Source organism: Lycorma delicatula, chromosome 9 (genome assembly GCF_047948215.1).
Source record: "Lycorma delicatula isolate Av1 chromosome 9, ASM4794821v1, whole genome shotgun sequence".
NCBI classification, from domain to species: domain Eukaryota; kingdom Metazoa; phylum Arthropoda; class Insecta; order Hemiptera; family Fulgoridae; genus Lycorma; species Lycorma delicatula.
In genome coordinates, this window is record NC_134463.1 from 23,230,967 (window position 1) to 23,249,790 (window position 18,824).

The following is an 18,824-nucleotide window of genomic DNA, read 5'->3' on the forward strand; positions in this document are numbered from 1 at the left end:
CCAGACTATTGAGGTGCTATGTAAGCATACCTCAATTTTGTTTCTTTATGTGTGGTCCCCATATTTATGCTGACTGTGGGTACCATCACTGGATCCAGCCATTTTTTGATCATAACTTGCCGTCTATGGTTTGCAAGCATTTTGAATTAATTTTATGGAACATGTTTCGATTATTCATTTAAATTACCCTCTTAATGTTTCAGTCAAGTCCTTTTCAAATGAATGCTTATTTAGTCTCCAACAGATTTTTCTGAAAACTCACTTGAGTAAAAAATTTCCATAGTTTTTCTTTGCATTTTGTATGCACGGTTTCATTAATCTTAACACATTTGTATGGTATCCGTACAACATATTTTTAACATAATTACCGGTTCTGGGGCCAAAATAAAATTTCACTATGGTACATAGATACATTTAATAAATCCTATCAAGCTATGGTGGCTTCCCGCTCTAGATTAACCATTTCATTGCTCCAGCAATATAGGAAACAAAGCATTGATAAGAATCTTTTCCTTCAGAACTGTTTACTACTTTAAAAACACCTCTGAAACCTTTTTCTTGCTGTATTGCCTAAACAGGTACAGCTTGAAGCAGTTTGCAAGGATGATAATTGCCATATATGATAATTGTGTAAACAATATACTGTTTTTGGAGAAACATAAGAACCAATGCCACTCAACAATTTACTTATTTCTGGATTATCAGGTGCCAAATAAAATCAAAATAATGGTATTTTTCATTTTAGCTTGTTGTACTTGGGGATATGTTACACATGTATTTAGCAAGATAAGCGAGGTAAAATGTGAGGTGAAAAGATTTTTAATCTTTGCCAGGAATCAAATACAACTCCAGTTACTGTGTAACCTAATAATTACTACACTAAACTGGCCAGCTTTCTGCTTTGATTCCATTACAGACAACAGTTACAGTTGTAGAAAACAAAATAAGAAATAGTTACATTTTTCCAAATAAATTAATTATATTTGCTTTTACAGATCTTTCAATAGATTTTTTTGAATACTAATATTGAATTGGAGAAAACTGGCTTTTATTATTTCTATGACTATATCTATAAGGTAGAAAAAAAGTTGTAAATCTGGTGTGGCAAATGTAAGATTGGTTTCTGTACAGCTTACTCTTCTTCTTCTTCTTCTTCTTCTTCAAGAGGCATCTCCTTTCAGGAGGTTTGCAATCATCATCACTATTTTGACCTTTGAGTAGGCATCTCAGTGGACATTGTGCTATGTTGAACCGTTACCTCACTACTACCCTACCGTTCAGAATGAAATCCCTATCGTTAAGAAGTTCAAAGAGGAAATACAGGAAAAACTACATGTAAATCTATCATCTACAACTGTTTGTTACATTGTGAAAAAAATTGGTTTTTGTTATAAAAACTGAAGACGGTCAACATTTCTAGATGGGAAAACATGATATTGCATTAAAAAAATTGAATTTTTAAACAAATTTCACAAATTAAAAGCGTCATGTGATGATTGACATATATTTTACATAGATGAGATGTATGTTAATGAAAATCGTTCCGATAAATACATATAGCAAGATTCAAAGAAAAATGAGATATTAAAATTAAAATACTCATCAGAAAGACAGTAAAAATGCGTTTTCCGCATTTTTACTGTCAGTTCTTCGGATTATCACTCAGAAATGTTTAGGGACAGTTTTAAAAATCGGTTTACAAATGACTTTTTGAATTGCTTACAAGAAGGAGCGTAATAATAATGGATACCGCAACTTATCACCCTTTTGTGGTAAATAAAGTTACTATTAACAGCTGGAGGAAAGCTGAAACCCAACAGTGGCTTAAGAAAAAGTGGTTGCTTGCAACTACTTTCACACATTTTTTTAAATTTCAGCATAACAGTGAATTGTATAATATTTACCGATATGATTTTAATGCCTTTATGTAATCTGTTATTCTTTTTACAGAGATCAGTCTTTGATAGAAATATTGCAAATAGTTGTAAAAATAAAAATAAATGAAAATAACACCAACAGTATAATAATAATAATAATAATATTTACAAAAATTATAATTTATAATATTGACAAGGTATAAAGTAATCTGATAAAACTGTGTGAAAGACAATATTAAACCATACCTGCTTGTTGTTGGTCATTACAGCAACAAACAGGATACACGATCAACTTCTAGTTGCAACTGTGTTTTTTGAATGATCTTTTCATACCTTTTCAATCTCAATTATTAGCTTAATATTAAATACTTATTCAAATTTTTTCAACAATTACAACGATGTGTTTTTTCCCATAAAATATTCACTGAAACTAAAGATAGGCTGTCTCACAAAAAACACTCTGCATGCTTAAATAATACTAGTTTTGAGCTAAATCTTATACAAAAATTTTTTTTTGTTTTCCGCTTTTCACACCCCTAATTTTCAAAAGAAATGACATTAACTAAAATTGTCCAAATCCAGTTAGCGAAAAAATAATTGCTGTTTTCAACAATCCCTTCATTTTTGTGCAATTTTTTTTAACTAATATACATCAGTTTAAACACAAGTACCATCTTTCATAGCGACCACTTAATAATATTGTTAAAGGTCATATACCAAAACTACTTATAAAAAAATGTATTTTTTGAAGCAGTTCTCTAGTAAAATTATTATTACTAACAACAAAAAGTTCCGTATTCTTCAAAAACACATAGATCTACTTATTATTAAGAACAAAGTGTAAGCAATACTCTTAGTCATAAAGATTTATTATTAAATTAAACTGTTAAAGTTGAGGAATCTTTATCTGATGATTCTAAAGATTTTTTTTAAATTTGCTAATAAAAATAACAACGTAGATGTTATCAATCTTGTATGCTTTTTGAAATGAGTATGCTAATAAGGGCGCTGACATTGTAAAACTTATTCTAAACTAAAAAATTTGGGAGTGTCTAAACTAACAATTTCCTTAACTGAAATTACATTTAATTGTAATGATCGCTGCAGTTACACATTATTTTAACTGAGAATGATGTTGAAGAGGCCATTTGACTTAATGATGCGGCTTTGAGAAGCCAAGAATATATTAATCCTCTTTTAGTGAAGAAATGCTCTGCCTTTTTTGTACAGCTTTTTACTAAGCTCTTCAATCGTTCTTTAAATACTCTTCTTTTTCCTAGCATTTCAAAAATTTGTTACATATCTTGTTGAGGATTTTCCCAATCAGTTAGGCAGTGGAGGAAGTGATTGTGTCAGTCAGCTGGTTACTAGTCTTCACACATCGACTGACACAGTCTGCTATGAGTTAAGAGAGATTACACGCCTTTCTACGACCTCTGTTACTACCAGTGTAGCTCATAATCTGAGATTAAAAGTTTAAGAGTGTGTCGTGTGTGGTATTAATAAATAGTTAAAAGTTCAGAAATTGAGGTTTTATTTCACAACGTAAGCCAAAACATGTCTATTATTTAAAAATGGTGACATTCAGATATCGATAATTATTGCTCTTAGCAAATATAAATTTTTTGCAAAGATCTTAGGTTAATTTGTATGAAAATTACACTTTGCATAAATCTGAACAACATGGTTTTTTGGAATGTAAATCTACACGAACAAACTTGTACGTATATATGGAAGATACTGTTGTTGTTTTCGTTGTGCATTTGATGTAGTTAATATCAAATTACTTATTAAAAAACTTGCTGCATGTGAATTTCATAATAAATTGTCTTTGATACATTCATTTTGTACAAACAGAATTACAGATTAAAGAGAAGTCTTATGGAGCGGAAAGAAAAATGATCATCGGTAAGATAGACACAGAATATAGGAAAGTTAAGGAGAATTTGTGGTAGATAAATTAAAATCTAATAATGTGTTAAATAAAGATGGTACACTGATTTATAGTACAAAAGAAAAGGTCGACAGGTGGGTAGAATATATTGAAGAGTTATATGGAGGAAATGAAACTAGTGTTATATAATAGCGAGATCTGAATATAATAGAACATTGAAAGATGTGAGTAGCAGAAAGGATACCTGCAGAATTACTGCACAGTGCAGATGACAAAGCGATAGATAGATTATACAAACTGATGTGTAATATTTATGAAAAACGGGAAATTCTGTCAGACGTCAGAAAGAGTGTTATTGTCATGATACCACACAAAGCAGGAGCAGACAAATGTGAAGAATACAAAACAATTAGCTTAACTACTCATATATAAAAAATCTTAATTAGAATTCTGTACAGAAGAATTGAGAGGAGGGTGGAAGAAATGTTAGAAGACCATTTGGTTTCAGGAAAAGTAAAGAGAAGAAGGAAGCAATTTCAGTGCTCAGATTAATAATAGAAGGAAGATTAAAGAAAAACAAACTGACATACATGCCATTTATAGACTTAGAAAAGGCATTTGATAAACTGGAATAAAATGTTCAGCATTTTAAAAAATTTAGGGTTAAGTATAAAGATAGATGAACAATTGCTAACATTTACAGCAACCAAACTGCAACAGTAATAAACGAACATAAGAAGGAAGCTGCAATTACAAAGGGAATCCAACAAAAATATTCCCTATCCCCATTACTTTTTAATCTTTACTTAACATCTAGCAGTTAATGATGTTAAAGAACAATTTAGATTTGGAAAAAGAGTGCAAGGTGAAAATATAAAGATGCTATGATTTGCTGATGAAATAGTATTTCTAGCAAAGAGTAAAAATAAGATTTAGAAGAAACAATGAATGACATAGATGAAGGTCTTACACAAGAACTACGGTATGAAAATAAACAAGAACAAACCAAAAGTAATGACATGCAATAGAAATAATGTAGATGGACCACTGAATATAAAATATTATAGAGGTAGAATTTTGTAGTTTGGGAAGTACAATTACTAAAGATGGACAAAGTAGCAGCGATATAAAACGCCGAATAGCACAAGGGAAACAAACTTTCAGTCAGAAATATAATTTGCTTACATCAAAAATTAATTTAAATGTCAGAAAAACATTTTTTAAAGCATATGATTGGAGCGTAGCTTTATATTTGGAAGTGAAACTTGAACGATCAGAGTACCTGACATGAAAAGATTAAAATCTTTAGTAATGTAGTGCTACAGGAGAATGTTAAAAATCTTATGGGTGGAGAAAGTGATAAATGAAGAGGTGTTGTGGCAGTTGATGAAGAAGCATTTGGAAAAATATAGTAAAAGAAGACACTCTTATAGGCCACATATATTAAGGCATCCTGGAATAGTCGCTTGATATTAAAGGGACAGGTAGATTGAAAAATTGTGCAGGCAGGCAATGTTTGGAATATATAAAACAAATTGCTAGGGATGTAGGATGTAGAGGATGATATACTGAAATGAAACGACTGGCACTAAATACAGAATGTTAGAGAGCTGTATCAAACCAGTCAAATGACTGAAGACAGAAGAAATGCAATAAAATTGAACGGATAAACTCAAGAAAGAAGATAAAATGTTCTATTGTCATATTAATAGTACAAATATAGAATAATGAAAACACTAGTAGACTATTTTGAAAAACAAAAAGTTGAGAGAGAAGACTTGGAAAATAGCAAAATTAATGTAGAAAAAAAAGTCATTATATAAGAATGAATAAATGCACTATTATATCATTCCTATTTCAGTTATAATAGTTTATTGGATATTGATTGTTTTAAGGAAGAAATTGTTTTGCCTTTATGGAAGATCAGGCAATAATTGCAGACAATTTTGAAGTAAGAAAAATTCAAATAGAAACATTAAAATAATTGCAGGAAAAAAGGATTATATATTTCCTAAAAAAATACAAATGTTTGACGAATATTAAAAATAAATCAAAATCTCTAGAAATTAATTATCACAGATTTAAATGAATTAATTCATCAGTCAAAAAAAAATCTGAAATAAAAATCCCTCAAAATATATAACAAAAAATTTGTTAAAGAAATGTATAAGAATACTAACAGTGCCAACAGAGGATTTTTTATTTTAAAGATTCTTAATTTTTTTGGGAGGTTTTAAACTTGTTGGTTAAAAAAAAAATTAAACATTTTTTACATTTTCCGACAGTATATATACTTTTAAAAACATGTCTAAATTTCCACAAATAAATTCATAATATTTTAGAGGTTATAACAACGAAAACTAGTAGAGATGCAAATAGAATTTCTGAGCACGGTGGAGAGACCTGCCATCTCAAGTCTCTGCCCTCTTACTGTTTAGATTTGCGGCTCCCATCCTTACAAAAAAAAATCTTTTTTTATTGTGAACAGAAGTTGAGAGAGTAATAAGACTATTTAAATGAATAGAGACATACATTTCAAAATGTTAGTTTTTGTTTATTTTCAAAGTTATGGAGTATTTTTAATTATGCTTGTTGTTGCAAAAGAAAAAAACATTATTTTTTAAAAATAGCTTTTATTTAACTAATAAACAAAAGGAAACAAATTAGAAAAACCCTCTAAAAAGTAAAAAAAATAAGAAATCAAATTACATTTTGACAGTAATCTGAAAAATTATTAATTGTTATCGTTATTATGAATTCGTTAAATAAAAATTCATAATTAATTAAAATGAAATGTTTAAACGTGAATCAAATTTCATTGATTTTCATACGATAGATCAAAAGATATAGCAGTTGCAAGATTTGATTATAACTAAAGGAAGTTAAATAAAAGCTTATAAAAAGAGGAAAATAATTCACAACCAGCAGATAACAATAGACATTTTTAAAGAAATTGATACTTGAAAGTAGCACTAATTTTTTTACATGTATATTTGGTAGTAAATTAAAAGCTAGTAAAGATTTTGAGGTCAATATTGATAACAGGCACAGCTTGTTTGGTTTTAATATTTGAAAACATTACTAAAATGTATGACACACAATGTGAAGTTAAACTTAATATAAAATCAGAATGAGGCTTTTAGATTCATTCAAGATCAGCGTTATTTGAGAAAAAAAAATGTTCAAGAAAAACACATATAACTTGTGATTTACACAAGTCTCACTTGAGAACTTTATACAACTTTTTACACCAAATTTTCTGACTGCCATGGTTCTGGGGTTAAAATGTACATACTCATCATATATTATAAACTACAGTAATAAACAAATCTGCATTTGAGGCAAACAAGATAGAAATTCCCCGTCTTAAGTTGTAAAAATGAGAAAAATGTAACATTACATTATAAACATAAGAAAAATTTTGTCATATTAGTTTTAAATTATACACATATGAAAGAATGCTATTACTTTTTCCTTAATCAATTTCTTAAAAGGTCATAATTCTCTAATAAGGATATTGTTAAGATGTCTTTCCAAAATATAAATCTGATTAAATGATTTTTGATAAATGTTACAAATATTAATTTTTTTCTTTATGTGGAAATTAATATATTTTAAAATCACAACTGCAATTAAAAGACTTTTCCAAAATTTACATACATAATTTTTCCTTTTGGGATGCAAATTAATACGCAACTTTTAATTAGAAAAATGATTAAACATCTTCTGACAGAAGTTATAAATTAATTTTTCTCTTCTGTATGAATATTAAGATGTCTCACTAAAGAATATTTAGTATTAAATGACTTTTGACAGAAGTTACAAACATAATTTTTCTCCTTAGTATGAATATTTAAATGTGATATTAAATTTGAACTATGATTAAAACACTTCTGACAAAAGTTACAAATATATTTTTTTTCTTTTGCATGATTATTAATATGTTTATTTAAACGGCTTTTGTCATTAAATGACTTTTGACAAAAGTTACAAATATAATTTTTCTCTTTTGTATGAATATTAAGATGTTTCACTAAAGAAGATCTACTATGAAGTGATTTTTGACAGAAGTTACAAACATAATCCTTAATATGAATATTTAAATGTGATTTTAAAGTAGAACTATCATAACAAGACTTCGGACAAAAGATACAAATATAATTTTTCTCTTTTGTATGAATATTAAGATGTCTCACTAAATGAGATTTACTATTAAATGACTTTTGACAGAAGTTACAAACATAATTTTCCTCTGTTGTATTAATATTAAGATGTCTCTTTAAAACATTTTCAAAATGAAATGACTTTTGACAAAAGTTACTATTATTTTTTTTCTGTTTAGTATGAATGTTAATGTGTCTCTTTAAATAACAGTTACATCTGAATCTTGCAATATTACATCTTTCATTGCAATATTCACAAACCAATTTCCTTCCTTTCTGCTCGAGCAACTTGTTTTCACTACTTATATTCTCAATTAAATTTTTTATCGTTACATCACCATAAGCATAATTACATTCACTGGAGTTTTCACTTATAATTCCATCATTTAACGAATTATTTATGCTCTTACAAGTAATAAAATTCTTGGTACTTCCCTTGATAGTTCCTTTATCCATAGCAACCTGCAAATTAAGTTATTTTTTGTTATAATTATGAATTAATAAAAAATTATTTCAATTACAATAACATTAATAAGTGTTATCTTTCAAAAAGCCACAAAATATGTATAAAAAATTGAATAATTTTAACATATATTCATAATCAACATGGTATTGAATATTAATTAATCATCGAGTTAACTTTAGTATAATAAGGAATTTTAGTATGTTTATAATCTTGAGTGAAACTTTATTATCAAATGCATGTTTTAGGAAAACCAACAAAACTAACTATTTATAACAGGTATATATTTATTACTTCTACATTCATATTGATCAGATCTACAAACCCACACATTTTATATACACGATGTCTGGGGTAAAGGTATCTAAAACTAATGGCCTATATTTAGGAAACCAGTCCTTGAAATCTCTTACAACATAAGCTCAAACGACACGATATATCCCTAAGATTTGTTCAGTATACTCTCAGATTCAGCAGAATACACAAGTGCAGGCAAGCCGACTCCAATGCAACTGTCAAGATACATGCTTTGGTGCATATTTTGCAACTTCAGTGCATGCTTTGGTTAGTAATTTCAATTAGTTATGCATGTTCCAACAGCTTGTACAGCTTTTAATTAAATATCAATTCTCCTACATCCAAGACATCATATTCCCAACATATGACTTCAAGAGATACTGGAAACTTGGTTTCACAAACTGGAAATCAAAAGGTTTTTTTAGCTACAAAAGACTGTGAATCAAGTAAGCGATGCACTCACTGCCAGTCTAGGTAAGTCTATTAGGTGGTCTAGTTATGGACTGCAAATTCCTCTTTCTACTGTTCATGACATTGGTAATAAGCACTCCATTTGCAAGCGTACAAGTTACAAATACATCACATTAAACCAAACGTTCGCTGCCAATATCAGTTTGTAGCAGAGGTAATCATCATATTGAAAACAATCCTAATTATAATAATATTTTATTTAGAGATGAGGCAACTTTTCATACATTTGTGATAGTTAAAGACACAATTGTCAAATTTGGTATAGTGAAAACACCATGCAGGAATAAAAAATGAATGAGACATAAAGTCAGTATACTGACTGACAGTATACTGATACTGACAAAAGTCAGTATCTGTTATGATGAGAAAAGATGGCATCATTGGGCAGTTTTTTCATGAAGTCCACTGTTACAGGGCACACGTACCATTATATGCTTACGAACTTTGCTGTTCTTCAGATTCCTGCAGGATTCAGTTTCCAACAAGATGGTGTTCCACACCACTTTTATCGACATGTACCTAAATAACACTTCCCCGGATGTTAAATCAGACAAGGAGGTTCTAGTACATTGCCACCTACATCTCTTAGATATCACTCCTCTGGATTGTTTTGCTTGAGGGTTTATTAAAAGTTATAACAAAGAAAAATTTGAGATTTGAACGTATTAAAAAAAAAAAATTTAAAGGTGTTGCTCTAACAATGCCGCAGTTGCTCCTAAACACATGGCAAGAGTTACATTATCGTCTAGGCGTCTGATGAGCTAAAATAGGTGCATACATTAAAGCTAACTAACCTACATTAAAATTTTGAGTTTAATAATAAAAAAAAAAAAATTGTAAAATTATTACCTGGTTTTCTTAATACAAGTTGTACTTTAGGATACTTTTAGTCTGGACACCCTGTAGATTATAGTGTATGTATTGTATATATAAGTAAATAAATATATATATAACTAAGAAAACATTATTTATAATATATAATTACAATAATATAATCTTGTATTATAAGTATATAAGATTATAAAATAAAAGCATCTCTTACAAATTAGCACTTTTGTGATACACACCTCACACATTTCTACACACCTCGAATCCTTTACAGGAACGATAAAATCCTTCACAATAAAGCGATGTAAATTATACATTTTGCCTTTAGATTCTTGCCGATTTAAATCTGAAACCGTACTATGTAACAACATATGAGAACTAACCGTAACACCTTAATTAATGCAGATTGACTTCTCAAAAACATTGTTGATATCAGATACACCCGATCTACACTTTTTTGTCAGATGAGGGACATGGTTTCATTTATCAAGACTAGTGAATGAATTTCCTGCAGTTTCTGGTGAACATATATGGAAGGAAACAATTTTTGTTACTGTATTGTCAGTACAAAAGTCTTCTGTACAATTTTCAAGAATTCTTTACTCGATTAAGATTGTGGATAAAAACTGTTGTTGTTTAATGTGCAACACATTGTTTCTTTGTCTTGATGGAAGAAGCCAATGTGTTGCACATTAAACTCATTAGTACACATTCATACAGCTTTTACAGTCAGCAGAGGACAATAGCCTCTGTTCCCAGATCTGAAGGGGATTAGAGTTTATAAATATTGTTTAGTTTTACCTAATATAAATACAGAATTAAAATTTATTTTACTTTCATTTCATTAATAACATTTTATTTCACAACTATGTTTCATCTGTATCATGTCCATCCTGACCCTGTAGGAATAGACTCCCGTCATGTGATGATTCTGGTCGCAATGTCACCCTCTCCATATTATCCCTACAAAAAACCTATCAATAAGTCTTAAACAAGACTGACCAATTAAGCTTACAATAAAATAAACCACACCTAATAGGAAAGGCTGAGTTCAACACACGCCAGCATGAATAAAATAAAACAAAAACATAAAACAGAACGTAGCAAAACATAAATAGAGAACACGAGCAGAACATAAAACATGAACACTAATACCAGTTGAGCTGACAATAAAATAAACTACACCTAATAGGAAAGGTTCAGTTCAACACACACCAGCATGAATAAAATAAAACAAAAACACAAAACAGAATGTAAAAAAATGTAAATAGAAAACAAGTGCAAGAACATAAAACATGAATACTAATACCATAACAAGAACATAACAGAACAACAAATGGAAAACCCAAGGGGGAATCTACTCTACACACCTTCAGCAATCCTTTCTTTTACAAGAGATCCCATATGTTCTTCAATGATGGTCCATTCAGCCTAGTTTTTCCAATTTTCATGGAAGTCCAACGTCGATCTGATAACATCAAGCTAACAAATCACTTCTGTATGCTTCATATCACAGTGAAACATTCATAGAAAACATAAACGTAATTGTCCAGCGCACCACATTGTAGACATAACACGGAATCAACCAGGCCAAAGCAAGCCAATCTCTGCCCCTAAACATGCCATACCCTGGAAGAAATTGCATCACAAATTTTTTGATCATACCCAAAAGGCACCCTGCAAACCAGCAACATCAGGAAACAGATCATGCCCATCAACTGTTTCACCCCATCTTGCCTGCCATAAAGGATAGCCCTGTTGCTCTATAGTCCAAACTTTTTCTGAAGTCAACTCTCCTGACTTCTCAGCAACATATCACTGTTGCTCCTCTGACACAAGATTCACTCCAGCAATCACCAAGATTGACTCATGTCATCATATGGTAACCTCCTGTCAATGTTAACAGCAAGACGTATTGGGTCTCAATCAATAACATATCCCAATAACTTTTAAATTTCATCTTTTTCACCCAGACAGGCGCTGCATATAGCATAATTACCTCTTACACACCCTTATACAGCGTACTCATGGTCTTAAAATTAAGAACCCCATCAGGATTGATCACATGTTGAATACCACAGAAACCACAGAAGGTACTACAAGCTTTCTTTGCGACATATTGTAAGTGCTCCTTGAATCAAAAATTCCCATGAAGAAACACCCTGAGGTACTTTTGAACCTGAATATATTTGATTCGCTGGCCTGACATCAAAATATACGCTTGCTGCCAAATGGACTTTTAAGGAGTATCATCGTGGTCTTTTCCAAGCTGAACATCATCTTATGTTGATGACCTCACGGCTCAAGCATCCTGCATGCCCAAGTGGATCTGAATGCAACCTCGCTTTGTGAGGACTGTTTGACCAGCAGCAGCCTGCCATCAGCATAAGCCACCACAACACCTGCTGGACAACCTATGCCTCAGAAGAGAATCAAACTCTACCACCCACAACAGAGGGTCCAACAAACTGCCCTGGAGACAACCCTTAGACAGTGTCTTACTAATTTCATGGATGTTTCCACAAAGCACCACATCTTGATGAAATGAATGTCATCTGAAATAACTTTGCAGAACTTGCAACTCATTTTCAGTACATCCTTGAGGATTTTCAGTAACATCACAAGGTCAATCTCTCATTCACACGAAGATACAGAACCTTCTCAAAAACTTTACCGTGAGCTGACAGCAACGTCAAGGGCCTGTAAGAGGCACAAACAGTAGCTTCCTTGTCACCGCATTTAAATAATAATTTAACTAATCCTTTCTTCCTCGAACAAACTGGGAAATACCCAGCAAACAAATATCTCCTGAAAACCCATGTGACAGTTCTGACACAAACTCCAACACAGCAAACAAGAAGCTCCACTGTTATACCATCAAAGGAAGGGGCCATAACCTTTCCAAAACTACAAATAACCTGACACACTTCAGCCTCGGTAATTTCCGAAGATAAAGCATCCCCATATACATGAGCGACCTCACGACACACCAGTAAATATACGCAGACTCACCGTCTGCATTATCATCAGGCATTAAAACAAAGCTGTTTTTGTAACATTTCACTTTTGTCTAATATAATTCCATGCCAAGTTGAGAGAGTGGACAGAAGAACATCCTTTCTACGTTTGTGTCCCAAAACTCTATATACTACTCCTCATGGGTCTTTATTACCTTTCTTTTCTTTCTTTTTCTTGTTTAGCCTCCGGTAACTACCGTTTAGATATACTTCAGAGGATGAATGAGGATGATATGTATGAGTGTAAATGAAGTGTAGTCTTGTAAATTCTCAGTTCGACCAATCCTGAGATGTGTGGTTAATTGAAACCCAACCACCAAAGATCACCGGTATCCACTATCTAGCATTCAAATCCATGTAAAAATAACTGGCTTTACTAGGACTTGAACGCTGGAACTCTCGGCTTCCAAATCAGCTGATTTGGGAAGACGCGTTCACCACTAGACCAACCCGGTGGGTTAGGGTCTTTATTACCCGGTGCTGCACAAAAGAACGCCATGAATCTCTTTTGGTACTACATACCTTGTAAAAGTAATAATTCCTGCGCTCTCTATAATTAGCAACAAGTATGGCCCACCATCCAGGATCACATTCTCATTGAGATGCTTGAGATGCCCTTCGTAAACAACAGACACACTGTTTCAAATTAGTATATTCCTTATTCAACCACAACACTTGCCTCTATCGACTGGAACTACAGGGTATAGAGCACTAAGCAGTGTCAATAAAGGACGCCGATAATTTTTCTGCTAGGTTATCCAATTCCAAATCATTGACACTCCAAAACTTAAGAGTCTAACCGAGAGAGAATCCACAAATTTCTTCGCCTCTTTCTCTTACAATCCACTCTCACGTCAGACTTACCAATCTTTGAAGAATCAGTAATCACTTTGAAAGTATTTTCATCATCTGCAACTACCACAAGACCCTTCTTTGTTCGTCTTATTGGTTGAATCTTCAGGTTCGACTTCTTACTGCGAAGGACTACCTGAAACTCATCCTTCAGGTCTTTACTAGTTTTGCTAGATGTCACTTCATTCATATCGACAAAAACCATTTCTGGCTGTCATCAGGACAGATTAGCTTCATGTCTCCTTTACCACCACCTCTCTTGCTACAACAGCCTTAGCAGCCAACATCTCTTATCCCTCAGCCAGCGCTGCTACAACTGACTTAAAATCCCTCACCTTAGGAAGAATCCTATCCCACACACTTTTGGAGGCACTCCTTTGAGTTTCCAATAACTGAACAATTAAATCATAATTCTCCTAAAAGGCTCGTACTAAGGTGGCAAAGGTACCTGCCTTTCTAAAGGTTTTCCCTGATTCTTGAACCAAAACCTTAACCTCTTCAGCCCAGGTCGATGGCTCATCTTGCGACTTATCCTCCCTAGAAGAGGAGGAAGAGCCACCAAGCTGCAACACCTCACCAGGTTTAACCCACTTGGGCTTACCCTGTTTCTTAATGTCAGCTGTGTCAGACATACCCTCAATCAACAAACCACTATATAGTGAACTAAATGGGTAAACCCTCAAGTACAAGAAATTCGCACCACATAACTTGGATTGACTACATGAAAATTTAGGTAAGAAAGTTTTCACGTAAAATCTCAGATTAAAGTTTAATAGACTTACCAACAGTCATTATCTTTGCCAAACAAAGTGGGTGCACAATAATAAACACACAATACAAATGAAAACTATCAACACAAAACATAAACAAACAAACCATTGCCAATGTGACAACAGCTGTTCAAATTAAACAAATGTATGAAATTCAAAATTAACAGACCACAAATTATTAAACATAATAAAAACCAATAACAATAAATACAAACTGAGTAACAGACAGTCCCTGTGCCAGTAGAGTAGTTCAAAGAGAATAAACTCACCCACTCCAACAGATTGCCTAGATAACCTATCTAGGCTACCTATGTAACCAAAAATTTGAAATAAATATAAGAAACAAATATAGAAACCAAAAACAAATACCAAATCCTTACAAACAATCTAGTATAATAATTTCTGAATATTTTCAGAAACATCACAAATGGTAACCAAATAGGCAGAACCCACACAAACCAGACTGTTTCCGCTGCATTGCATGTTTAACTCTCTGTATCGGGTCCGTTTTAAATTGCTTACCTGATAAAATATTTAAATATTACAACTGGAACAATTAACAACAAATCACACAGAGCTTATTGAAATGTGAACTATATCAACAGATTGTAATACATACATTTAAATTATCACCAAATTTTCAAACAAAAATTTTGCTCCCACACGCTGATAATTTATTATTTATACACAGCATAAGCCAGTATTAATTAAATAGAACTAATAAAAATAAAACAATTTTTTTTTATAACAGAACACATAGAAGTAATATAATATACATACATACAAATACACAAATACACACACACACACACACACACATATATATATATATATATATATATATATATATATACACACACACACACACATATATATATATATACACACACACACACACACACACACATATATATACACACACACACACACACACACACATATATATATATATATTTATGAAATAAACAAGAGAGAAATCATGTTTAATACTTACATGACCTGGATGAAACCCCATCTCTTCATCTATCTTCATCGTGCGTAAATCATTTATTTGTTCATTGGTTCTCATATTAAGATTAGGTTGTGATGAAACATCATCATTCAATACGATCTCAGATTCCTTTAAAAAAAAAAAATATTAAATATTAGATATTAAAATATTAAATCATTTCTTTTACTCTTATCTGCTACTTAATAATACCATTATATAATCATAAAATTCAATTTAAAATAGATATTTTTGGTAATAAATATTATTAAAGATTTACAATTGCTAAAAATGACACAAAAATCAAGAATTAAAGACAGAAATAAACCAAAAAAAAAAGAAAGTTGTTTTAATAATTTTTATATACATATGCTATCAATGGAATATTACAAAAGTTGGTACTTACGTATTAACGCCACCGCAGCTACAGCTTTATTTAAAATCAAAGTAGTCAATCGGATTTCGGTGGAAAATGGGCCGATATAGAGTTTAACATAGATTCAAAACAATCTCTTTATTAATTTTATAAATATAATTTAACCAAACTTAACTAATTAACGCTGTAATTTTTTGAGTATTTATTTAATAAATTCAGTAATTATTGCAATTATTTATTATTTAAATAACAATAAAATAAATAAATACTCAATTTTAAATAAAGCTGTAGCTGCGATGGCGTTAATACGTAAGTACCCAAAAGTTATTAGAAATATATACAGTTTTTACTTCCTTAATCTGTAGGTTGCAATTTGTTTAACTACAGAACAAAAAAAGCAACACCACCAAGACCAAATGAAACACAGATGATATGTAATGAAAAGATAAATAGTAGAGGCCCCAATTTTCTAGACCTCAAACTAGCTGGACTTTTTAAATTCAGACTAGGCAATTTAAAAAAAAATAAATACATTATTTTAAAATTTTAACACTATTTCAAATAGATCTTTGCTTCAACGGGAAGTTTTTTTATAAATCTTTATTTTACTGGGTTTTTTAACTGACTTTTTTGCAATTCATTTACATTTAGCAAAAACATATATAGATTTAGGCCTATGTCATTATAAAAGCAAATTTCTACGGACTGCACTTTTTCTAACATAATATTGTTTACTTTTAACCATATTAATTTTTTCTTACTTTGTATGTATGTATGTTCAAAATTTATTTTTAATTTTACTGAAAAAATTTTTATTTTTACTTAGTGTTACCCATTAAACATTAGAATATGTCTAGTATAATATGATAAACCTTTTTTTAAATTATACATATTTGGTATTGCAAAGGTCCATTTGGATAGTTGATGAAAACTAGTCGGGTTCCTCTTTCAGTTGCACTAAATCTACTTGCTATAATAAAAAACAAAAAATGATTCTACAAAGTAAATATGTTTATGACATTTTGTATATTTATAAAACAAAAATAAATTGTATCTAATTCACTCTCCACACACATTAACAGTGCAGCCACAGTTAAATTATTATTAATATTAGGTGACTTTAATAAACCAGGTTCTGGATGGGAAAACATCAAATACATTTCTTTAGTTAAATGTTATAGTGCAATTTAAATGTTAAAAATGCTGCTATTCACCTTACAGATTATTCTATAAATTGTAATTTTTGACAATCATATATAATATGCTAAACTTTTGCGTTAATTTTCCCGATATAGTTTTTTCTAATCTTACTGATGTCAATGTTAATATTTCTTATGGTGAAATTTTTATCATTACATCATTTACCTTTAAATGATAATGTTACCTAATATTTTGAATTCTAATCTTAAATCTTATAAATACATACCAGATAACAAATACATAAATTTTGTAAGATTCAACATTGACAAAATGAGAGTTTGATTCTAGATAATATTTATTTATTTTTTATGTTCACCAAATAGGCCTGAAGCTTGTGTGCAGAACAAGGACACGGAATTTTGCAAAGTAAAAAAGATACAATGCCTGACCGGGATTTGATATTGATCATGATATACAATTTTTTTCTGTTTTGTATAGTTCCTGAACAAAGATTTTTGGGAGGTAAATTTAATTACACAAACAAACCTGTGATTATAAATGGACGATACTGTTGATACGCTAAATGATTGCTCTCAGCTTGATGCAATTTATATTGGTTTTTTTTTGTGCTCTTCATGGAGTTAATATTAAATAATTTATTAGAAAAGTTGCTGCATGTGGATTTTTTTTTTAGTGTTACCCATAAACATTAGAATATGTCCAGTACCATATGATAAACCTTTTTTAAATTAAACACATTTGGTACTGGATAGATCAATATTTAGTTTTCTTTTTCTGTTTAACCTCCGGAACCACAGTAAGGTGGATTCAGAGGATGAATGAGGATATGTATGAATGTAGATGAAGTTTAGCTTTGTAGTCTCAGGTCGACCGTCCCTGAGATGTGCGGTTAATTGAAACCAAACTACCAAAGAATACCAGTATTGACAATCTAGTTTTCAAATGCTAATAAAAGTAACTGTCTCTACTAGGATTTGAAGCTTAGAACTCATGACTTCAAAATCAGTTAATTTTCAGTCAATTATCCATCAATTACTCAGATGGATAATTTATGTTTCACTGTATGCAAAATCTAACGACAGCACCACTTCATTTTCAACATTTAAATTTTCTTATTTAACTAAATTGGTCTCTTCAATTATTAAAGCATCTTTTTTAATATCACCATTAATAACATCAATAATTTTTTTTTTTTTTGTTAAAATTACAGCTTCATTATATTCTACTATTTACTACCAACATTGTAGAATAAACAAGCATTGCTCTTTGTCAGTTTACAATTCATACTTGTTATTCACAAAATCCATTACAACAATTAGTAATAAAATCAGCTGATTAGATGTTGTTTTTTAAAACTGATAAGCGATCCTGCAAAATGAAAACATGTAACACATGAAGACTTCAGTAGATAATCCATTTATAATTTTTCAGTTTAGTAAAGTGATTTTGGGGCACTCTGTATAAATCACATAAAGAAAAAATCAAAACATGGTAAAAAATGCAATGAAGTCAAATTAAAGAATCGACATTAAATGCATACATAAACTTTCATTCATATAATACTCCAATGTATACACACTGAGAGGGCTAGAATAAACTTCATACATCATTATAATTATAAAATAGATCTCTTGCGATTGAAGATCTCTTCAATCGCAATAGATCTT

The 18,824-nt window shown here is 30.8% G+C and overlaps 1 protein-coding gene across 1 annotated transcript in view; it reads right to left on the reverse strand.

Annotated features, from left to right (window-relative positions):
* Window positions 1–18,824, reverse strand: part of LOC142330425 (uncharacterized) — a 30,397-nt gene that overhangs the window by 2,621 nt on the left and 8,952 nt on the right. Inside the window, exons 3-4 of the mRNA XM_075375662.1 lie at window positions 15,627–15,752; window positions 7,747–8,396 (exon numbers count right to left, since the gene is read on the reverse strand). Coding sequence (XP_075231777.1) covers window positions 7,747–8,396; window positions 15,627–15,752 — 776 coding nt within the window. The remainder of the gene's footprint in view (window positions 1–7,746; window positions 8,397–15,626; window positions 15,753–18,824) is intronic.